At 42.7% G+C, this 24625-nt stretch overlaps 1 protein-coding gene across 4 annotated transcripts in view; it reads left to right on the top strand.

Moving 5' to 3' along the window:
• Positions 1–24625, top strand: part of tert (telomerase reverse transcriptase) — a 63158-nt gene that overhangs the window by 26056 nt on the left and 12477 nt on the right. For all 4 annotated transcript variants that reach the window (XR_015752831.1, XR_015752830.1, XM_087978529.1 and 1 more), the window contains 7 exons: positions 92–205; positions 349–420; positions 3732–3920; positions 9744–9870; positions 12656–12717; positions 21753–21877; positions 22790–22927. Coding sequence is in view for 2 of the 4 variants with exons in the window: in XM_087978529.1 (XP_087834655.1) it covers positions 92–205; positions 349–420; positions 3732–3920; positions 9744–9870; positions 12656–12717; positions 21753–21877; positions 22790–22927 (827 nt within the window). In the remaining 2 variants the exon portion in view is untranslated. The remainder of the gene's footprint in view (positions 1–91; positions 206–348; positions 421–3731; positions 3921–9743; positions 9871–12655; positions 12718–21752; positions 21878–22789; positions 22928–24625) is intronic.

The following is a 24625-nucleotide window of genomic DNA, read 5'->3' as shown; positions in this document are numbered from 1 at the left end:
TTTCTGATCGTATACAGAGATTTTTGTAAAGAGAAACTTATTTGTAATGCATACTCAAAAAAAGAAAGCAATCTGGTGTCTCTGTTTGCAGATATTACACTCAGTGTTGTGGGATCCCTCAGGGCTCTCTCCTCTCCACCTTGCTGTGCAGTTTGTGCTATGGTGACATGGACAAGAAACTCCTCAGTGGGATTCAGGAGGATGGGTAAGTGATAGCACGTTTTTAATTAGCTGGTAAGTTTAAAATGTTTACCACGTTGCTCATCACTTGCTATAAAAAGCTGTTTTGTTTTCGGTTAGGTTATGACTTTTCGTACAATGATTGATCGGAATGTTTCTTTTCTTCAGGTTGATGTTGCGATTGGTTGATGACTTCTTGCTGGTTACTCCGCACTTAGAGTGTGCCAAGAACTTCCTAAGGTATGTCAGATGGAGCAAGATGGCCCACCAATGGGAACAGAAATTTCCACTTCCTTGCTCAGCATTCTCAGTATAACAAGACAATGTAGTGGAATGTCATATCCACCATTTTGTTATGGTATCTTTGACAGGACACTTTATTCAATACAGTTTTTAAAAGGTTCACCCTTGTTTTCAAACCCTTCCATGGCCTCTCCTGTTTCTGTGACTTTCTCCAATCTGATAGCACCCTGGGATCTCCACATCTGTCCAATCTTGACCTCTTGAACTGCTCTGATGTCTATCCCTCCACCAATAGCTTTCATATCTTTATTACAAAGGTCTAGAATGTCCTCTCTCTGTCTTTTTCCTCCTCTGTTCCTTTTAAGTCACCCTGTAAAATCTACCTCCTTAATCAAACTCTTGGTAACTGGTCCTCGTATATGTCCCTAAGTGTTGTGTTGAATTATCCCCATTTGAGTGTTTAAACATAGAAATGTAAAAATAGGAGTAGGAGTAGTCCATTCAGCCCTTCAGGCCTGCTGCTCCATTCATTACTATCATGGCTGATCCAACTCAAATTAGCATTTTCCACTTTTCCCCACATCCTTTGATCCTTTTAGCTCCAAGTATTAGATCCAACTCCTTCTCGAAATCGCACAATGTTTTGACCTCACCTGTTTTCTGTGAGAGAAAATTCCATAAACTCATCTCTCTCTGGGTGAAGAAGTTTCTCCTCATCCCAATCCTAAATGGGGTTTACCCTGCTTCCTTAGACTGTGACCCTCTGGTTCTGGGCTTACATTCAGAAACGTCCTTTCTGTGTACTGCTAGAACGTTATGGGTTTTTGTGAGATTCCCGTATTCCTTCTTAACCCCAAATATAATCCTAATCGATTTAACTTCTCTCTATACCTCAGTATAGAGAGGCACAGTGGCACAGTGGTTAGCACTGCTGCCTCACAGCGCCAGAGACCCGGGTTCAATTCCGGCCTCAGGCGACTGACTGTCTGGAGTTTGCACATTCTCCCCGTGTCTGCGTGGGTTTCCTCCGGGTGCTCCGGTTTCCTCCCACAGTCCAAAAATGTGCAGGTCAGGTGAATTGGCCATGCTAAATTGCCCGTAGTGTTAGGTGCAGGGGTAAATGTAGGGGAATGGGTCTGGATGGGTTGCGCTTCGGCGGGTCGGTGTGGACTTGTTGGGCCGAAGGGCCTGTTTCCACACTGTAAAGTAATCTAATCTAAAAAAGTTCTGCCATCCCAGAAAACAGTCTTTACTGCATTCCCTCTATAGAAGAAACATTCTTCCTCAGATAGGGAGACCAAAGCTGCATTCAGTATTCCAGGTGTAGTCTCACCAAGGCCCTGTACAATTGCAGCAAGAAATCCTTCTAACCATTTCAACGATACATTATAAATATGAGCTTTTGTTGCTGAGAGGGTTTAAGCCTTCCTTCAGGGAATGGATTATGAATAGAAGTTCACATTGACACTTTAGTGTTCCACTACACCAGGGAATTTCATCCTGCTATTGTGTGTGTTTCGTGAAGTGGGGAAAAATTACTTTCATTGTTTACAGAGGAGCCTTGATTATCCGAAGGACACAGGCAGGGAGTATTTCATCGGTTAATCGAATTCCGGATAATCGAATGACGGATAACATAGTTTAGCCAACAAGCATTGTGACCTTGCAATCTTGCCAGATAATCTGATATTTGGATAATCAAATGCCGGAAAATCAAGGTTCCTCTGTAAAGCCTTTCACGATTGCTTAACATCTCGAAATATTTTACAGCCAATGAAATAAATACTTCTGAAACATTTTAATTGAGGAAAGATGATGCTAGTTTGCACACAGCACGCTCCCACAAACAGCAATTTGTGAGTGACCTTTTAATCTGACTTGAATGTTGCATTGAGCAATAAATATTGGCCAGAGGATAACTTCCTCCTCTTCTTGGATTAAAAATTGGTTGGCTGCCAGGAAACAGTAGTGATAAACGGCTCCATTTCGGAATGGCAGGCGGTGACCAGTGGGGTACCGCAGGGATCAGTGCTGGGACCGCAGCTTTTTACAATATATATTAATGATATAGAAGATGGTATTAATGGTAACATTAGCAAATTTGCTGATGATACAAAGCTGGGTGGCAGGGTGAAATGTGAGGAGGATGTTAGGAGATTACAGGGTGACCTGGACAGCTTAGGTGAGTGGTCAGATGCATGGCAGATGCAGTTTAATGTGGATAAATGTATGGTTATCCACTTTGGTGGCAAGAACAGGAAGGCAGATTACTACCTCAATGGAGTCAAGTTAGGTGAAGAGGCAGTACAAAGAGAACAGGGTGTTTTTGTACACCAGTCAATGAAGGTAAGCATGCAGTACAGCAGGTAGTGAAGAAGGCTAATAGCATGCTGGCCTTCATAACAAGAGGGATTGAGTATAGAAGCAAAGAGGTTCTTCTGCAGCTGTACAGGGCCCTGGTGAGACCGCACCTGGAATATTGTGTGCAGTTCTGGTCTCCAAATTTGAGGAAAGACATTCTGGCTATTGAGGGAGTGCAGCATAGGTTCACGAGGTCAATTCCTGGAATGGCGGGACTATCTTATGTTGAAAGATTGGAGTGACTGGGCTTGTATACCCTTGAGTTTAAAAGACTGAGAGGGGATCTGATTGAGCCGTATAAGATTATTAAAGGATTGGACGTTCTGGAGGCAGGAAACATGTTTCCGCTGATGGATGAGTCCTGAACCAGAGGACACAGCTTAAAAATAAGGGGTAGACCATTTAGGACAGAGATGAGGAGAAATGTCTTCACCCAGAGAGTGGTGGGTGTGTGGAATACTCTGCCCCAGAAGGCAGTGGAGGCCCAGTCTCTGGATTCGTTTAAGAAAGAGTTGGATAGAGTTCTCAAGGATAGTGGAATCAAGGGTTATGGAGATAAGGCAGGAACAGGATACTGATTGAGGATGATCAGCCATGATCATTATGAATGGTGGTGCAGGCTCGAAGGGCAGAATGGCCTACTCCTGCACCTATTGTCTATTCTTAGAAATATTGATATGGGGTCATCTACACCCACCTAAGAGGACCTCATCCAACAGATAAAGCCTCTGACAGTGCAGCACTCCTTCAGCGTTGTAATAGTGTGTCAGCCTTAATCCCTGCTCGATTTGAACCTGAAACTTTGCATATCAGAGACAACAGAGCCATCAACTGAGGCAGACTGACTGCTAATACAGGAAGTACTACACTGTTTTCTGTTGCTTTGAGCTAGTGCTTTAGAGAACTCAGACAGAACAAGTGTTCATTTATGTTTCTTAACGGTCCAGAATACTGGCAGCAGGAATCCCAGAGTACGGCTGTTTCATAAGCCCCCATAAAACAGAGGTCAACTTTGCTCTTGATGAGGACCTTCCGGGCTGCAGCAAAATCACGTCATTGCCGGAACATTCTCTCTTTCCTTGGTGTGGTCTGCTCTTCGATACACAGACACTTGAAGTGTATTGTGACTATTCCAGGTAGGAGATGTTTTCTTTCACACGCGCCTGGTCACACAAGCACAGTTCCCTTGCAAGACTTCGAGGGAAAGCAGAAGTTAACTATTTTAGCCGTATAGTTGGGAGCAGGGTCTGAGCAGCAACTCAGAAAGGAGTGGTGGGGGTCGAGCCCTCTTGGAGTAAATTCTTGTTGGCAGTTACTAAAAGTGAATTAAAGAGCAACTGGCTGTTCCTCTAAGTTCAGAAGGGATATGGAGAATGTAATTTTAAAGGGGGAGACCAAACTTCTAGATAGACTGGAGAGTTGGGCGGAAAAGTGGCAGATGGCTTTCAATCCAGACAAATGTGAGGTGATACATTTCAACAAGTCTAATTCTAGAGCGAACTATACAATGAAAGGAAGAGCCTGGGAAAAGTTGATGGGCAGAGAAATCTGGGAGTGCAGGTCCATTGTACCCTGAAGGTTGCTGCACAGGTGGATAGAGTGGTCAAGAAGGTATAGTATGCTTGCCCTCATTGGGTTATTGAATATAAGAGCTGGCAGGTCATGTTAAAATTGTGCAAGACATTTATTCGGCCGCATTTAGAATATTGTATACAGTTCTGGTAGCCACATTACCAAAAGGATGTGGATGCTTTGGAGAGGGTGCAGAGAAGATTGACGAGGATGTTGCCTGGTATGGAAGGTGCTAGCTATGAAGAGGTTGAGTAGGTTAGGTTTATCTTCATTAGAGAAAAGGAGATTGAGGGGGGACCTGATTGAGGTTTACAGAATCATGAAGGGTTTAGTCAAGATGGATTGAGACAAACGTTTTCCCAGGGTGAAGGATTCAATAACGAGAGGTCACACTTTCAAGGTGAGAGGTGGAAAGTTTAAGGGGGATACACGTGGCAAGTACTTCACACAGAGGGTGGTGGGCGTTTGGAACTCGTTACCAACAGACAAGATAGATGCAGGCACGGTAGATTCATTTAAGATGTGTCTGGATAAATGCATGAGTAGGTGGGGAGCAGAGGGATACAGATGCTTAGGAATTGACCGACAGGTTTATACAGTACATTTGGATCGGCTCAGGCTTGGAGGGCTTGTTTTGGATTGTAAATTTTCTTTGAGCTTTGTTCTTTGAACAGCAGTTTCTTTATTTGCTCATGCTCCTTGTCAGCCGGTTGCTCTTGTCCAGAGATTTTAATTGAGTGTTGCTTCTTTACCAAGTTGGTTTGTCAGATAAATATCATTTCAGAATATGAACAAGTAATGGTATAAATTGGAAAATTCGTGTGGAAGTGGTACACACATTTATATGCTGGATTCATCTTTAAAATACGTGGTTATGTACTATTTATACACAATATTTCTTCAGTGAAGAAGTCCCAGTTAAAATTCCAATGGCTACTTCTAGGATAGAATAGAATATCCTTTATTGTCATGTGTACTCCAGTATAGGAGTATAGCGAAAAGTCTTTACAATGGCTGCCTTTAATGGCACCATCTTAGATATGAGTACCTCGGTATAAATCCTGGATACAAAATAGGAATTAAAAAGAAAACTTAGAGTATTACTTACATTATCTAAAAAAAAGTTAGAAATAAGCTGTCGTTACAACATAGTTAAAGGGTTGACATTACAGTCCTGTAAAGAATTTCAAGTAGACATTACATTACAGCAACTCAGCGTTCACGCGGTCTGACCGTCCCCGCCAGGCCCCCCAGTCCAATAACTATCCTGCTCCACTCCAAGCCTCCAGTCCGCTCCACCTCGGCACACTGCTGCAGTAATGAGACACTATTCAGCTCTGTCCTTAACTTGCTCAATGTTTCAGAACATTGTGTCAATAACTGTCCTGTCTTGTTAATACATAGCAGCATCTCCAAGGAGGCAGTATTCACAATCTCCCACGTGTCACAGACAGAAGTAGGAACATATGAACAAGGAGCTGAAGGTAGCCATTCAGCAAGATCATAGTTGATCTGGTTATTCCACATTGCTGCCTCCCCTGATAACCTTTCACACCCTTGCTCACCAAGAATCTATCTACCCATGCCTTTTACTATTAAGGAAGTTCAAAGATTCCTGCATGCATCGCCTTTTGAACAGGAGCATTCCAAAGACTCCTGAACCTCTGTGAGAAATCTCTTTCCCTCCTCTCTGTGTTAAATGGGTAGCCTCTGATATTTAAGCAGTGACCCTGAGTCCTAGAGTCTCCCACAGGGGAAACATTCACCTTGTTAGGACTCCTCAGGGGTTGCATATGTTATAGAACATAAATAGAACATAGAAGAATACAGCGCAGTACAGTCCCTTCGGCCCTCAATGTTGCGCCGATCCAAGCCCACCTAACCTACACTAGCCCACTATCCTCCATATGCCTATCCAATGCCCGCTTAAATGCCCATAATGAGGGAGAGTCCACCACTGCTACTGGCAGGGCATTCCATGAACTCACGACTCGCTGAGTAAAGAATCTACCCCTAACATCTGTCCTATACCTACCACCCCTTAATTTAAAGCTATGCCACCTCGTAATAGCTGACTTCATACGTGGAAAAAGGTTCTTATGGTCAACCCTATCTAAACCCCTAATCATCTTGTACACCTCTATCAAGTCACCCCTAAATCTTCTTTTCTCCAATGAAAACAGCCCCAAGTGCCTCAGCCTTTCCTCATACGATCTTCCTGCCATACCAGGCAACATCCTGGTAAACCTCCTCTGCACCCGTTCCAGTGCCTCCACATCCTTCCTATAGTATGGCGACCAAAACTGCACACAATACTCCAGATGCGGCTGCACCAGAGTCTTATACAAGTTGCCTCCTTTTAAACTCCAGTACCAGTTCAGGTCAAACAAGGTGGCACAACAATGCAAATTCATTTAGATTCTGACATAACAACAGTCCAATACAGTCAAGGTTAGACTGGTGCTGGAAATATACAGCAGGTCAGGCAGCATCCGAGGAGCAGGAAAATCAACATTTCGGGCAAAAACCCTTCATCAGGAATGAAGGGCTGATAAAGGGCCTGAAGGAATTCCTGATGAAGGGCTTATACCCGAAACGTCAATTTTCCTGCCCCTCAGATGCTGCCTGACCTGCTGTGCTTTTCCAGCACCACTCTGATCTCCAGCATCTGCAACTTCCGCCAACAGTCCAACCCAGACCAGGTGATTCCAAAAAGGAAGTCGGTGTCTATCACTGTCGGTTATGATACATAATCAGTTGAGAAACAGCCAGCCCAATAACTGTAGAAAACAATGTATCTCTCTCTAAACTCTCCCTCTATAAATGTCAATAGGCAGATTTACCTTTTTCTCTGAAAGAATGTTTGACCATCAGGTTATTAGCTATTACTTTGTCATTGGTTTATGGGCGGCACGGTGGCACAGTGGTTAGCACTGCTGCCTCACAGCGCCAGAGACCCGGGTTCAATTCCCGCCTCAGGCGACTGACTGTGTGGAGTTTGCACGTTTTCCCCATGTCTGCGTGGGTTTCCTCCGGGTGCTCCGGTTTCCTCCCACAGTCCAAAGATGTGCTGGTCAGGTAAATTGGCCATGCTAAATTGCCCGTAGTGTTAGGTAAGGGGTAAATGCAGGGGTATGGGTGGGTTGCGCTTCGGCGGAGCGGTGTGGACTTGTTGGGCCGAAGGGCCTGTTTCCACACTGTAAGTAATCTAATCTAATCTAATCTCAGACATGAACGTGGTGAAGCTGGTGCCTCAACTATAACCCTGGGTCAAACCAGGTACTGCTGATTTGTGAATAGATTCATTAGTCTTGCTCTAAGGTTAGATCCCTGCTGTACCCAAAAATACATGCAAGATAACAATTTTTGTCCTTCTGTTAGTAAATTGCCTGATTTGCTGAGATACATGTTCTATCATTCACCTGCTGGAATACCTGACTCAGCACTCTTTGGCTCAGGGTCACAAGAAGCTTCCTGCTAATGTGGGAGGGGACAGGTTTGCACATTCCAATGCTGTGTCATGCTGTCATCTTGCTGTGTGCCGGGTGTGTTGTGTTGTCTTACTCAGTATCCCTGCTTCCTTACTGAAAAGCACTCCTAATTGAATCAGGCTTTGGAGAAGTGATTCCCCCCAAACTTCAAAACAGCCCTGAGTTATCTCACAAAGCATATATTCCTAGATACTCAAAAAAAAGTTTAAAGTTGGTAAGAACTGGCAGTTTTCTCTTTGCCTCATCTGGTTGTGTGGTCTCACCTCTTTGTGTTATCAATATCCTTTTAATGTTTAGCCTAGAGGGAGAACTGAATGATCCTTGAAACTTAATAGGACATCTCAGTGTAAACAATGATTACTTTGTCAACTATTGCTGTGTTGAGTGTGCTGGTAATGATTTCCCTTATCTCTGTGCTAGGACTTTGGTTAAAAGGCTCTATGCTGATTTAAGCTTGATTTCTTAAGTTCTGATGTACAAGTCCTCCATCTGCAAAGTGACCATATTTCAGAGGTGAAAGTAACTGCTTTGTTCAAGAGCTGTTTGGATTTTAATAAAGAGTTCTTTTTTGGAGTTGGTGGGAGGGGATATATCATGTTCTGCTTTCCTAACTCTTCCCTGTTATCCACTGCTACATTGACAGTCATACATTCAGCTGCCTAGTGCCTCAACAGAAGAATTTCTGTCACTTGTTGGGGAAGTGATGGCGTAGTGGTATTGTTGCTGGACTATTGATCCTGGTTCAAATCCCACCATGTCAGGTGTTGGAATTTGAATTCAATAAAAATGTGGAATTGAGGGTCTAATGATGACCATGAATGTTGACTCTTGACAAAATCCCATCTGGTTCACTAAAGCCCTTTAGGGAAGGAAATTGCCATCCTTATGTGTGATTCCACACCCATAGGCTGACTGTTAATTGCAGGCAATTAGGGATGGGCAATAAATGTTGGCCTAGTGATAACCTCATCCTGTGAATGAATTTTTAAAAACTTGTCCTCTTAAAAACCCTTCATCTCTTCGCACCCTCCTTACCTTTGAAATGATTTTGTGGTGAAGCAAGCTTGCTGGGCTAAATGGCCGGCTGCAGGTTTTATGTTTCTATGTGGCTCAATGGGAAATCACTTGGTAATGCCCCTGTAAAACGACTTGGGATTCTTCACTACTTCAAAGGCACTATCTAAACTTCAAGTTGTTGTTGTACAGAGTGAATTGCCCAGGTGTCTTCCTCCTCAAAAGGTATCCTCTGAGGCGCATCAGTATGAAAAATAATAAGGCTGGTTCTTGAATTTTGCATGATATGCCTGACTTTGCAGGCGCTCTGCAAATTGTGTGGGCTGTACACTTTCCCCTCTCTCCTGCAAATCCTCCTTTCACCATCATTCACCTCGGCCTGGATCTCTGGGCTGAGCCTTGGGTAGTTGCAGTACCGGTGACTGCCACTACCACCCTGCTGGTGTTGTCGAGCAAGGTTTCAGTGGGACGTCACAATAAAAGGGGTAACTTGCAGCAGCAACCAATAGCCATCACATGTCTCCCATCATCCCATCATGAAAGACAGCCATTAAATATTGAACCAGCAAAAACATAACGTCATGAAAATAATGTGTTTGACTTTTAACCTAAAGAAATACGAGCTTTACTGACCACTCCATGTTGAAGAAGGCACTCCCTTTTGCATTTTTTTTTTGAGATTAAAACCTTTTAGTTGAGGAATAAATGAAATAAAATTTGTTATTTAACTTTCAAAAAGTCAAGAATAACTAAAAATCACTTAATTATGCAAAATTACCAGGAATTGAAAATAGGGTAAAAGGTTCTGGCACCACGTCTGTTTTACTATATGATAGCCAGTATTCTATGCTGTGGAAGTAATTTCATTTCTTTGAAATTTAGCTATGCAAATACCTCCATCAGGTCAAGCATGACCTTCAACTGCAGTTCGGAAGCTGGGAAGAATCTGAGGAGGAAGCTACTGACTGTCTTGAAGTTGAAGTGTCACCACATGTTCCTGGATCTGGAGGTGAGCGGTGATGTTCCTTACAGAGTGTATAGATTACAAGTGAATCTCTTTTTCCCATGAGCCACACTTCCCTGCTATTGCACTTGATGAGGACTTGGTGGATTCTGTATCTGATGAAGGGCTCCAGCCTGAAACGTTGATTTTCCTTCTCCTCGGATGCTGCCTCATCTGCTGTGCTTTTCCAGCAACACACTCTCAATTCTGTATCTGTCACATCCATGAACATCAATAGTGCGTCACGTGAGTAAGACAGACAGAGGTCAGTATTCAGCTGGAGACCTACCTATTTGCTGCTCAAACGATTGTGTTTAGGCCCAAAAACTTAGGAGGCAGCTTTGCTTCCTGTTCATTCCTGAAGTGCATCTACTTCTGTTTTGGATCATCCCTCTCTCTCCAAAGCTTCAGTTGTAAAAGGGCCGATGTATAAAGGTGATTTGGGTTCCTCTGTTTGTTCAGGATCTAATTGGCATTTATAGCTGCTGTTGGTTATGTCATATTCACGACTTCCATGATAAACCCACAACACTGGGTGATAGTAGTTGGGAGGACATCATATCGTAGGGTCATACAGATGTACCGCACAGAAACAGAACCTTTGGTTGAATTCATCCATGCTGACCATATATCCTAACCTAATCTAGTCCCATTTGCCAGCATTTTGCCCATATCCCTGTAAACCCTTCCTATTCGTATGTCCATCCAGATGCCTTTTAAATGCTGTAATTGTACCAGCCTCCCTCATTCCTCTGGCAGCTCACTCTATACATACAGCACCCTCTGCGTGAAAAGGTTGTCCCTTAGGTCCGTTTTATGTCTTTCCCCTCTCACCCTAAACCTATGCCCTCTAGTTCTGGACTCCCCCACCCCAGGGAAAAGACCTTGGTTATTTACTCTATCCATGCCCCTCGTGATTTTATAAACCTCTGTACGGTCACCCCTCTGCCTCCGATGCTCCAGGGAAAACAGCCCCAGCTTATTCAGCCTCTCCCTGTAGCTCAAACCCTCCAACCCTGAACTTTTTTTTTGAAGAGATCAATGTCTCGAAGCTCAGGCCCAAAGGAGCCTGACAGCAGCACCTGGGCCAATGATAACTTAGTCTGGTCAACCATCATCATAGCAACAGGCTGGCTGTTGGTTGAAGGATTGTTGGAGCTGCAGACAGTGATACAAAGAAGGTAGGAACGGGAGTGGGCCATTCAACCCTTTGAGCCTACTCTGCTGTTTTAATATGATCATGGTTCATCTTCCAATTTCTGCTTTCTCCCCTGTCACCTGAGAGTCTTCCCGCTGGGGTTTCACTGCCACTCGTAAGGGGTTTCCCTCCCCACTCGCCCTGATCTGTAGGGAGGTGCAGTCTATCAGCAGAGTGCAATGATGCCGAAGGCCCGATCCATAATTTGACCAGGAACATCGGAAGCTTGTGGAGAAGGTGGAGCCCCAGCTGCTGACTGGTGGAAGAGAGGTTTCTAACAAAGCTCTAACAGTGTTAGTGGGCTGGGGAACTTTGTTGTAGGGCAGAGAGTAGGCAGCTTTCAGAACTAGGTACACTGGTTGGAGTCTAAACAAATTGGACACTGCCCAACATCGGGCAGAGATTCCTGACTGGATCGCTGTTACTGTGGAAATAGGGAATGCGTGGTAAAATGCTTCGTGTTGCTGTCCAAACATTCAAATGAATGTTTTCAGTCTAACCAGATGGCCTTGCAACCTGCAATAAGATTGAGTCTCTCCATCTGACAGATCCAATCAGACATGTGCTTGTTGGGCAATTGGTAACTTCAACAAAATTAATGAACCATTTGCAAGATTATACAGTATTGTTCTCAAAGGTAACAAGAGTTAAGAGATGAGAAATTCATAAGAAGAGTTTGTAGTTGAAAGTGATCGCCCACAATTCGATATCAGGACCTCTCTTTCTTTGTTTTTTTGTTGTCCAAAGTTCCTCTTCACAAGTTAAGCTGCTCACTTGTTCTGCATTGCACGCAGAGAGATCTGCAATTGTTTCTGCGATCTTCACTGTCACATCAGCTTATCTATGATGTTACAATGTCAAAAAAGCCCAAAGTAGAACCTTTGGTTCATCCGATTTCACACAAGTGAAAACGAACATCACTGCACTGCTGCTACAAACTGCTGGGTAGCTAAAATGTTTTGATTTGAAATAACTTCAAGATAATTATTTAATGTAATGGTAAAACACAATTGTAAAACTATTTTGGCTTTCTGTACAGGTACACAATCCATTATCTGAAATTCTGACATCCGAAAAGCTCCGAAATCTGAAGTTTTTATTGTGAAGTTTTTTTCTGTATAACAAGGTTGTTTGGTGTGCGAAAAAGTGACCCAACTCCACACCCACTCAACCCACATCATTCAGATGTGATGTGTCGGCGTGGCCCAGCACTGGCAGGTATCAGTTGTGTCTCAGTGCTTGTACTTGTCACACATGGGTCTGCTGTTTGGTAATTTTGAAAACATTTCACTGTGAAAATGTCATTTATTCTGAAATCCGAAAAACAGCTGGCTACAAGGATTTCGGATAAAGGATTGTGTACCTGCACTTTGTTATTAGCAGAAACGAAACCTGATGATAGTTTCTTCCTGCTGTGTAAGGCGAAACAAACCTAGTTCTATTCTTTTTGACTTTTTATATAGTGTATCTGCCCAGAGATTAACATACCTTGAATTGTTGCTACAGACTTGGGATGGGGGAGGTGGCTATTGTGTATTGTATAGACAAGTATAAAATTGATGATCAGCTCAGACATATTTATAATTTCTGCAGGTTAGTACACTGAGAACAGTTACCATCAACGTCTACAAGATATTCCTTCTCCAGGCTTACAGGTACTTTCCAAAAACTTGTGTATCAGTTGGTTATTTTTGGGTAGTTTATAACATCACATCACAAAGGGGCATATGATTTGGAATGTTAGATGATTAACAAAAAAAAGACTGTACATGGCCTTGAGTTTATCTGAGTTTCAAGTTTGGTTTCATGTCTTGTCTTTGTAAAGTTTTAAAAATGAAATATGTCTATTCACTGCTCCTCAACCCAAGATCTTCCAAGTTAGAATGATTTGGATGCTGTGTATGATCCAGTCCTTCACTGCACCAACAAGGTGATGTGTTGAATTAGTTTATAAGAAACAAGAGCAAGAGTAGGCCATCTGGCCTATCGAGCCTGTTCTGGCGTTTTACTAAGATCATTATTAAAATCATGGGGGGGGATGTGGAATCATGGCTGATCTTTTCATGGACTTAGCTCCACTTACCCGCCCTCACCACAACTCTTAATTTCTTAACTGTTCAAAAATCTATTTATCTTTGCCTTAAAACATTCACTGAGTTCCTCCTCAACTTAGTCCCAGATCTGAGGTTATTTTGAGGTTATGCATCCTGGTTCTAGTTTCACACCGCCTGAGTGGAAACACCCTCTCTGCTTCTATCCTATCTATTCCCTTCATAATTTTTTATGTTTCTATAAGTTCGCCCCTCATTCATTTATGTAAAACACATGGGGCGCTATTTTCATGTGCACTTCTAAAACATTCCACTTTGGGAAGTGAAAACACATTGCTTTCTGATAAAAGTAAAGTGGAACTCAGTCAATAATCTCTGAGTTAGCAATTAATGCCACTTCCCACTGCTGCTCCCACATGTTACTGGCAGAGATATCCTTGTGACCTGCTGAGCGCAGGAATACATCCTGCCCTGGCCTCATCTCTCAAATTGAAGCCTCTCTCCCCACACACCCTTACGGTCCATCCACCTCCCTATTGTCATCGCTGTCCATTCTACCCTTCCCACCCCACACACCCTCACTGTCCATTCCTCTCGCCCCACACCCCTTACTGTCCATTCCCCCCACCCTACACCCTTTACTGCCCGTTCCACCACACCCCCGCGCACATCCCCTTCCTTGTCCATTTCCCCGCATTCCCTGTCCATTCCAACCCCCGCTCCACACCCTCACTGTCCATTCCATCCCCTGCCTCACACCATTCGCTGTACATTCCAGCCCCCCACGCGCCCTTACTGGCCTTTCCACCCCACTCGCACCCCTTCACTGTCCATTCCACCCCCCGCCCCACACACACCCCGTTCACTGTCCATTCCCCCCCCCCATACGCCCTCAATGTCCATTCCACACCCCCCCCCAACACACAACCTGTTCACTGTCCATTAGCCGCCGCGCGCCCTCATTGACCTTTCCACTATGCCATGCATGATGTGTGATGTGTTTCCTCTTCAGGACTGTTCTGTTTTGAAACTGAACTCAAAGTGCTAACTCTGCTTCTGTCTGCACAGATGCTGCCAGACCTGCTGAGTTTCTCCAGATTTTTCTGTCTTTAATACTACCCTAAGCGAGACAGTGTCCTGACCTGGAACTCTGTTACTGTTTCTTGAAAGTAGCTGAGTCCAAGTCTTTGAACTCCTTTTCTTACAGCTTTGTGCTTACTTTTACTTAAGGTACAGCAGCAGTTTAAGAAGGCAGCTTCCAGCCATTTTTCCTAGGGTAATGCATGCTGGGTAATAACTGCTAGCTGCACCAGCAATGCACACATCCTGTGAACAAATAAGAAAAAAAACATGCAGAGTTCTCTTCTAAAGCTGTAAAGTGTAGGGAAACCTTCCAGAACAGCAACACAGCATGGGAGAATCACAATTACTGAAGAATTAAAACTTTTCAAAGAGGTTGAAGTACGTAGTTATGGATTAATGGCAGCAGAAATAATTTAGACCATAAGGTTCAATTTCAGAGTGGACCAAATAGAATGCAAATTGAGCATTCTGGAAAAAATCATTATTTACCATCTAAACTTGATAATAATTCAGAAGCTGAACAAGTAAATACACTTCTCTACAGAATTGGGAGTAGAACAGATTATGTTATGGCTCTCTAAGGGGTAAAAGAAGCAAAAGACATGTTCAAAGAGGTACTGAGAGCCTTTGACAATTATTTCAACTTCAGAATTAATAAAAGTCTTGAAAAAGCAACATTTAATAGAAACGTACAGGTGTACCCATAGATAACATTTTTAATTCCTTCCATGAATTACTGGAGAAGTTCTACAATATTCATTCAAAGTCAGAATTCATAATAGATGGAATTGTTGTGAGCATTGCTCATGAGTCTTTGTCAGATTTATTACAGTACAAAGAAGACATAACTTTTGACAAAACCCGATTTCGGGTGGTGAGGAAAGCAATACTAATTAATCCTAAGGGAAAACAGATCAAACTTCATCGAAGAGATTTTCAGAAGCCATTTAATTCTTACAGTACAGAATCACAAGAGATACACATGCTAAGACAATGCAGTGGCTAGAACACTTCGAGTCCTTGCCAACACTGTGCAGCAAAGAGAACTCACAGGAGTGAACAGTGTCTAGTTACTTAAACCAAATGCTTTTAATGTGCAGCATTAGATCACTCTTATAAAATATGTTGAAGTGGGACATAACCACAGAAAAGCAAAAAACTGAACAACTGCCCACACAAAGAGTTAACTGAGATTGGACAGTCTCCAGTACAAGACAAATCCAAATTTTGTTGAAGGAAATAAATGATCCAGGCTAAAGATTTTGGTGAGCTGACCCTCCTCCATGAATTACAAGTTTAGACTTAGGAGTAAGTATCACAACATTATCAGATAGCAGGCATTGGCTATTGAAGATAAACTGTTCAAGCTATACAAATTCAACTGCATGGTCTAGTGAGGTTGGAAATATGCTGCATGCAACTCATTAGCACCAAAAACTAGAAACCCTATACATATTTCACAACTATGAATTCTCTCTTCCCATTTTCAGAGTATACACCAACCTTTTCCTGGCTACATAAAAACCAAAAGAACTGTGGATGCTGTAAATCAGAAGCAAAAACAGAAGTTGCTGAAAAAGCTCAGCAGGTCTGGCAGTATTTGTGCAGAGAAATCAGAGTTACTGTTTTGGGTCTGGTGACCCTCCCTCAGTTCTGATTTCTGTTTACAGATGCTGCCAGACCTTTTCTTTTTCTTTTCCTTTTCCTGGCTACATTCAGTTCTCAAGAAGGGTCACTGGACATGAAGAGTGAACTCTGCTTTCTCTCCACAGATGCTGCCAGACCTGCTGAATTTCTCCAGCAATTTCTGTTTTTGATTCAGATTTCCAGCGTTTGCAGTTCTTTGTTTTCTGTTTAATATCCATCAACTTCCCTTTATAAATTTTATTAACAACATCCTCAAAGAGCTCCAACAAATTAATCAAATGCCTTTTCCAATCAAACACCTGTACAAGCAGTAAGTTTAAGAGCGAGCTGGTCTGGAACAGACGAAGGTCACCCAGATAAACAGTTCCTCAAATCCTTGATGTAGTCCATTCTTAATTTGGGACCACAGTTGTTTAATGATTGACTTGTATCCTCAGCAATAGTGGAATCTGTTGATTTCTTTGAGTTCTCAATGAATGGTTGTTTGCTTTTTCGCTGAATTCTGAGATGATGACAGGAACAGGTAGGAAGAGAGAGAGAGTACCAACCTTTGTTGTCACAAATTAATTTTCTCTTCTCTCTGCCCTGCTGCTTAGAAACAACTGTTGAAATATAGTCAGTCTATATTCCTGAATATAGCTCCACTACTCTCCCAAGCTGAGCCTCCCAAAATTATGAAGTAAAATAGAAAACGAGAATTTCGTGATGCTGACTGAGTTGTCTGGTTTTGACGTCTTTAAATAAAAATGGCAATTTCAGGGTCGACAATTTTGTTTGTTCCGCGTGGATCTCTTGAAATCTGCCTCAGTTAGACCTCTGTAGCCAGTTCAGGTTCATGTTTCATCTTTGCTTAGCCCTTGAAAAGTTAAAATTTGATATTCCATTTTAACACCATCATAGCACTGGAATGAATGTATAATCCTAAAAGTTAGCCAGAAAAAAATCACACTTGGAGATGTGGGGATGGTGTGTCCTGATCAGCCATGATCCTATTGAATGCTGGAGCAGGCTTGAGGGGTTGAACGGTCTATTCTGCTCTTTTTTTCTTCAGGTCTTGTGGGGAGGGGAGAGATGTATTTGTGTCTGGAAGAATCTGAAAGGTTTAATACTTGATTGAGCCCAGTAGGCACCAGCCATTGTAATAATGTCATGTTGACTTGGTAAGAGAGTAAAATAGGATCTCATGTGAGTCAACCCTGGTGCTATGTCCTCCCAATAGTTCTGTGGTAACAAAGAGCTTGTTCTTACAACCTGCAGTGTAATGCATCTCTGCAACAGCTTTACATCTTGTTTACAGGACAAGACTCTACATTAGACCAGAGGGAATCTGCCCTCACATACCCACTAGATCATGTAACCCCTAAAGAACCAGAAGATGTGGATGGTAGAACACACAACATTAGTCTCATATCAAATAAAGTTGACTTTGATCCTAGTGCTATGACCAGTTAGTTAACATTTTAGTCCATAGCAGTAAGTGTGTTGTTGATTAACATTTTATAACCCTATAAAAAAACATATTAGTGGTTAACAATTTAACAGCCTTGATAGCTTCCCTGATAATTCACTTGAACTTTGTTAATGTTTAGAATGATACCAGGAATAGCGCATTACTCAAACAGCATCAAATTCACTCAGGACTCATCATACGGTTTTTCATTGATTTTACAATTTTCATGGGCATTCATAGTTTTTTAGTTGTATCAAGATTGACTTGCAGCATTTTTCAGACCCTGATTTTGTAAAATCAATGTGTTGATTGGATAGATTGCCAGTGAGTTGGAGGAGCAGGACTTTGGTGAAGGTTGTTTTGTTAAACAGACGTTGTAAACAAAGTCTTTCCTCCATTGGGTGTAAACATTCATAAAGTATAAACACTTCCTTACTGCATAATAGGCACACTTCTGTTGTTAGGTAGGCCTTTTGTGTAACGGAATAATTTGCTACAATTGGATCTTAATTCAGATGTCTGAAAAGAAAACAATGCACGCATAGTTGATTAGTTATGTTGACCTGCTAATTAATTTGTTTTACTTTAAAAAGCTGTATCATAAATTAACTTGTTTATTTATTTTGCGAAAAACATAAAGCCACTCATGTCAGTATTACTCAGTCAAATCTTGTATTCTATTGAACAACTGGCTAAATTTGCATTCTAATACCAGCCACTGATGGGAAATCATTGAAAACAAAGTAGACCAAGTATTTTTGATGCTTTGCAGTCCACCTTAAGACTTCTTTCTGTTGCCTTCAGCTTGTACAAAGAAATATTTTTTTTAATGGCATGTGGATGATGTTTCCTCTAAGCTGTTTAGCTGCAGTTTTGCACAGATCAGTTGACAAACTGACGCCATTCCCAGTATCAACATCCGGTTTCAGAAGCAACTGCCACACATGGACCTCAGAGACCCACATGGGCAGCAGCGGAAATAATTAGAGGGAATGTTGGATGTCCAGCAATTATTTCCCAATCCTGATTACCCTGGGTAGGTGGTGGAGAGCTACCCTCTTGAACCATTTTGGTTTCTGTGGTATAGTAACACATGCAATTCTCTTAGGAAGAGAAAGCAGGTTGCTTTGCCCTGTACGGTGTTGGGCTTCTGCAATGTTGGAGCTACACAACCAGGCAAGTAGAGATTATTGATAAACTGTAATTCACACATTGCAGAATTCCCAGTCTCTTCTCTGTTCTTGGAGCCACCATCTGTATATGCCTGGTCCAGTTAAGCTCCTGGTCAGTGCTAAACCCCAGGATGTTGACAGTGGGGGATTCGGTGATTGTATTGACATTGAATGTCAATGGTTAGATTCTATTATAGAATGAATTTTACTTTATTCGTATGCATTGTTGCACCATTCACACTTATTATGGCCAGCTGCAGACATTGGACCAATGATACTGAATGTTTCCATTAACATGGGTACCAATTACAAAAGCACAGATACTTTATGATAAACACACTACTTCTGATAGATCAGTAAGTACTGACCTAGCATTCAGCTCTGTTGAGGTATCTACGTTAACTAGGAGTGTGGAAACAGGCCCTTCAGCCCAACAAGTCCACACTGCCCCGCCAAAGCGCAACCCACCCATACCCCTACATTTACCCCTTACCTAACACTACGGGCAATTTAGCATGGCCAGTTCACCTGAGGAAACCTGAGGAAACCGGAGCACCCGGAGGAAACCCACGCAGACACGGGGAGAACGTGCAAACTCCACACAGTCAGTCGCCTGAGGTGGGAATTGAACCCGGGTCTCTGGCGCTGTGAGGCAGCAGTGCTAACCACTGTGCCGCTCACAAGATCTTGGATCCCAAGATTTGACAGCACAATTAATATTTACTGGAGTTTAACTTCCCTCTACAGGGTTAATGAGAGGGACTTTAATCGGATTTTTTTTCAGTATAGATGTTCTAAGACTCTTTGACCCTGATAACTTCTTGCAATTACTTCTTCATCCCCCAGTGCGACAACAAAATGCCTTTCTGATGTTCTGTGGCAGTACAATACCTCTGTACTTCACAGTTAACCTCATTCCCCTTCTAGGGGAGGTGAAATGTACTTTGTGTACCATTCTGATGCTCAATATATTTTGGGAGCCTTTCACCTGCAATTAATCGGGTGGAATTTATTCATTGATGGTATAGCTCCATTGTTTTTGTGAAGTGCTTTATTGATCCTCATCTGTTATCTAAATGGAACAGGAAATTATTTTCTTAAGTATTGCTGCAAAAAGTAATTAATTGATTATGAAGGCCTCCGTAAGCATCTGAAAGGTCCTATGAAAGACCAAAGTCTGCCTTTAACTGGTTGTACAAACTTATCATGCTGCTACAAGTCTAATTCAGTTTGCAGAATTCCACTGTGCACTGAATGCTCACGTTTGCACCCAAAATAACTGTTGCACTTCAGAGTCATACATTATGCACAAACATAGTTGTGCATAATCGGAAGTCAAACGTTACAGTAGGAGATCCTTAGGGCGGTGTCCTGGGCTCTGCTATCAGTGACCTTGCCTCCGTCTGAAGATTGAAAATGTATTGCTCACTGATTGCACAATGCTCACTAGCATTCATGACTGCACAGAAACCAAAACAGTCTGTGTCGTTATAAAGCAAGCTACGGACAACATCTGGGATTGGGCTGCTAAATGATAAGTAATGTCTATGCCAGGCATTGACTTTCTCAAATGAGAGATTCTAACCTTCTCACCTTGACATTCAGTGACATTACCAATGCTGAATTTTGCACCATCAACGCCATGTGAGTTACTACTTGAGGTCTATTTGAGGGATATACGTTGTTAAAAAGAATTGACAAAGTAGACCTAGAGCGAATATTTCCACATGTGGGGCAATCTAGAATCAGAGGCCATAGTTTTAGAATTGGGGGTATCAGATTTAAAGCAGATGTAAAGAGAAATTACTTCGGTCAAAGAACATAGAACATTACAGTGCAGTACAAGCCCTTCCTCCCCATTGATGGTTGTGCTGACCTGCGAAACCAATCTAAAGCCCATCTAACCTACACTATTCCATTATTGTCCATATGCTTATGCAATGACCATTTATATGCCTTTAATGGTGGCGAGTTGGGAATCTATGGAATTCACTGCTCCAGAGTGCGGTATATGCCGGGGCATTGAGTAAGTCTAAGGGGGAGGTAGACAGGTTTTTAATTATTAAGGGGTTAAAGGGTTACCGGGAGCAGGCAGGAAAGTGGAGTTGAAGCCGAACTGAGATCAGCCTTGATTATACTGGGTGAGGGAGCAGACTCGAGGGGCTGAATTACCTACACCTGCTCCATGTTCTTATGACCAGAAATTCTACTGGACCAGATAGCTGTATAAATACTGTGTCTACAAGGTCAGCTCAGAGGCTAGGAATTCCACAGCCAGGGACTCCAATCTCCCCTCTCCCTGTCTGTTGTCTACAAAGGCACAAGTTTGAAGTGTGATGGATTACTCTCCATGCCTGGATGGGTGCACCTTCAACAAAACTCAAAGTCTTGCACAGTCCAGAATGCAAAACAGCCTGCTTTATTGGCATCCCATCTACCATGTTCAATATTCATTCCTTTTTACAACTGATGCTCAGTTGCAGCACTGTGTACCATCTACATGATGCGCTGCAGTGGGCAGCACGGTGGCACAGTGGTTAGCACTGCTGCCTCGCAGCGCCAGAGACCCGGGTTCAATTCCCGCCTCAGGCGACTGACTGTGTGGAGTTTGCACGTTCTCCCCGTGTCTGCGTGGGTTTCCTCCAGGTGCTCCGGTTTCCTCCCACAATCCAAAGATGTGCAGGTCAGGTGAATTGGCCATGCTAAATTGCCCGTAGTGTTAGGTAAGGGGTAAATGTAGGGGTATGGGTGGGTTACGCTTCGGCGGGTCGGTGTGGACTTGTTGGGCTGAAGGGCCTGTTTCCACACTGTAAAGTAATCTAATCTAAAAATCTAATCTAATCTAATCTTATCAAGGCTCCTGAGGCAGCACTTTTCCAAACATTTTAACTGATATCACCTAGAAGGACAACGGCAACAGATACATGGTAATACCACCACATGCAAGTTCCCCTCCAAACCACTCTCCAACCTGGCTTGGAACCATATCGCTGTCACTGCTTAAATACCAATGAGTCAAATTCCTGGAACCCCACCCCGCCTCCCAAAAGCATTGGGACTTTCCTTGAGCAATTGAACTGCGGCAGTTTGAGAAGGCAGCTCACCACCACTTTCTCCAGGGCAGTTATGGAAGGGCAATAAATGCTGTCCATGTCCCATGAACAGTTAATATATTGAGATCTCTCTGTGGCATAGTAAACTATAGCCAAAATAATCGAAGCCATCTTTCTTTCATGAATGAAAGTTGCGAAAAGGAAACACACTATGATTATTTTCATTGCTTATAGATTCCATGCTTGTGTTCTGCGACTCCCATTTGGCCAAAGAGTAAGAGACAACCCTTCGTTCTTTCTTGAGGTCATCTCTGAAATGGCTGTTTGTTGCTACTCCATACTGAAAGCTAAAAACCGAGGTTAGTCTTCAATCTTCAGTGATGGTGGAAGGTGGGGAGATGGCCGTTAAGTAGGCCAGCACAGAATCCTCGGTTTTTCCCTAATATGGGAAGAGTATATGTTACTGTGCGTAACACTGCACTTTAAAAAGCCGTCTCTATTTGGACAGACAAAGTGTGGAGTTTCACATTCTTTCCATGTCTGCGTGGGTTTCCTCTCACAGGCCAAAGATGTGCTGGGAAGGTCAATTGACCATGGGAAATGCAGGGTTGGAGGGAGGTGGGTCTGGCTGGGATTCTCTTTGAAGGGTCAGTGTGGACTCGATGGGTCAAATGGCCTGCTTCCACTTTGTGGGGATTCGATGAAAAGGCCTCACCAATGTCAAGTACAATCTCAACATGACTTGCCAAGTCCTATACTGAAAAGGACTGAGCAATGACGGCAAGCATGCTAGATGTCTTTTTAATCATCCTTCTTTATGTGATGCAAACGTTAAAGAATTATGTACCTGAACCCCTAGGTCTCTCTGCTCTATGACACTAGGTAAAAACAAAGACTGCAGATGCTGGAAACCAGACTCTGGATTAGTGGTGCTGGAAGAGTACAGCAGTTCAGGCAGCATCCAAGGAGCAGCGAAATCGACGTTTCGGGCAAAAGCCCTTGACACTACCCAGGGTCTACCATTAATTGTATAAGCCCCTACCCCTGTTTACTGTACCTCACATTTATCAAGGTTAAACTCCATCTGGCATTTTTCAGCCCATTTACCCATTTAATCAAAAGCCATTTGTAATTTTCGAAAACCTTCTTCACTATCCACTATGCCACCAATTTTGGTGTCTTCTGTAAACTTACAAACCATGTTCTCATCTAAATCACTTACATAAATGATGTATTTATTAGAATTTATGTGATCTACAATTTTTTCCCAGGGATATCTCTAGGATTCAGAGATGCTGCTGGTCCTTTTCCTTATGAAGCTGCTCATTGGCTTTGCTACCAAGCTTTCACCGTGAAATTGTCCAATCACAAGGCAGTTTACAAGTGTTTACTACGACCTCTGAGAAGCTGTAAGTAAAGATGAAATTGCTACAGTCCAACTGGACCATGGGGCTGCACTCTTTAGAGAGATAGCGACATCTGGTAGTGGTTTAACCTGAGGGTCAACGCACTTCAGGCAAGGGGAGAGGTTGAAAACGAGAGTCCTTCATCATATCTCCGCCCCGCCAGTGTGGTGTCACTCTGTGTAAAACCAGCCATCCAGTCAACTGAGCTAGCCGATCTATAAGTATCGTTTGATGAAGCATTCACACTGACTGTTTAGGCAGCAGATTGCCTTTGCATAGTATTTCTCAGCTGTCATTTGGAAAATATGATGGGCATGATCTAAATGATCAAGTTTCGCACTAAATTAGACACTCCTGGGTGAAAGCAGTGTGTGCGCGCAGTATTATTTACAAAATGTCTGAGTGACATCGGAAATCCATTAAATACTACAGGCTGCCTTGTTTGAAACTGATAGGGCAGATAGAGAGTAATTGAGAAAGGCCATATAATAAAACTAATAAGCACTAGAGATATGACTGAGTTGTGTAGTCAATCTTGGCATACAAAATAAAACATGAAGTACATCTCCTAAATCATTTGTTTGTTCCTTGTATGAGGTTTTCTTTTAGACCTGTTTTTAAATTCTCTTTCTAAATTGTTTTTCACTGGTTTCATCTCAGTGTTAGCATCTTGCGTGCCAAAGGAAGGCTGTGAGAGTCCTTAAACACTTGGGGGTGAGTGGGAAATTTCCATAATTTTGAACACAACCTAGATTTGAGAAGCTTAGTAGAGAGAGCAAGATAAATCAGAAAGTTGTGAATATGTAACCCCAAAGTTCAACTGTTAAAAGTTTATAAAATGATAATAGACTGGTGCGTCCATAAATAGTCAATTCTGTGTGAAAGAAAGGAAGCCTGTATTTATTATGATGGTGGTTTTCATGACCACTGAACTTGGCAAAGTGTTTTCCAGCTAAAAAGGTATTTTTTGGAGAGTATGGGAGTGGCAGAAACTGCAAAAATGCCCCTCAAGTTGGCAAGGACGGAACATCAAAACAGGGTCAGGGTCCACACGTTGGCAGGAGATGGAGAGCAGGTGGCTGCTGGGTTGGAGGCAAGTCTGGCTTCCATCTTGTCTCTGTAGACTGCTGTAATCCCACAGGCTGTACTGCCAAATGTGAGCATAAATAAATATCCCACTCACTGCTGAACCAAGCCTAAAGTCCATAACACGCAAACACACACATGTATACATTCACACACACTTACACACAAACACACTTACGCACACAGAGGCACACTTACAAAGAGACCATGCACGCGTGCACAAACACATACACACACCATACACACCAAACACACACACACACTGCGCACACATATCATGTGCCAAGGGGGTTGGAAGCTGAGGCAGAGACTGGTGACTGGAGCTCTGTTGTGATTATCTGGATGAGAGCATGTGCCAAATGGCTCACTCTTTTAAAAATGACTTGGAAGTTATGATGTCCCACATTTTAAAATCAAACTGAAAAGCAGTGGTTCACAGTGCCTGAGTATTGAGGAAAGGAAGGGCTATATCTGAGTATAAACTGTCAGTGCAAAGTTTGATGTGCAGGATGAAGTTTCCTTGTTTCTCTAGCTGTTTTAAAAATATGTTTGAAGTGGAATTCACTAGATAGAGGGATGGTAGGGGGGAGGCAGTGAGAGAGTCAGGTACAGGAG

This window comes from Chiloscyllium plagiosum, unplaced genomic scaffold (assembly GCF_037043375.1).
Source record: "Chiloscyllium plagiosum isolate Xiang-an unplaced genomic scaffold, Cpla_swu_hap1 HiC_scaffold_34, whole genome shotgun sequence".
Taxonomy (NCBI): Eukaryota; Metazoa; Chordata; class Chondrichthyes; order Orectolobiformes; family Hemiscylliidae; genus Chiloscyllium; species Chiloscyllium plagiosum.
This window is presented reverse-complemented; position numbering and strand designations above follow the sequence as displayed.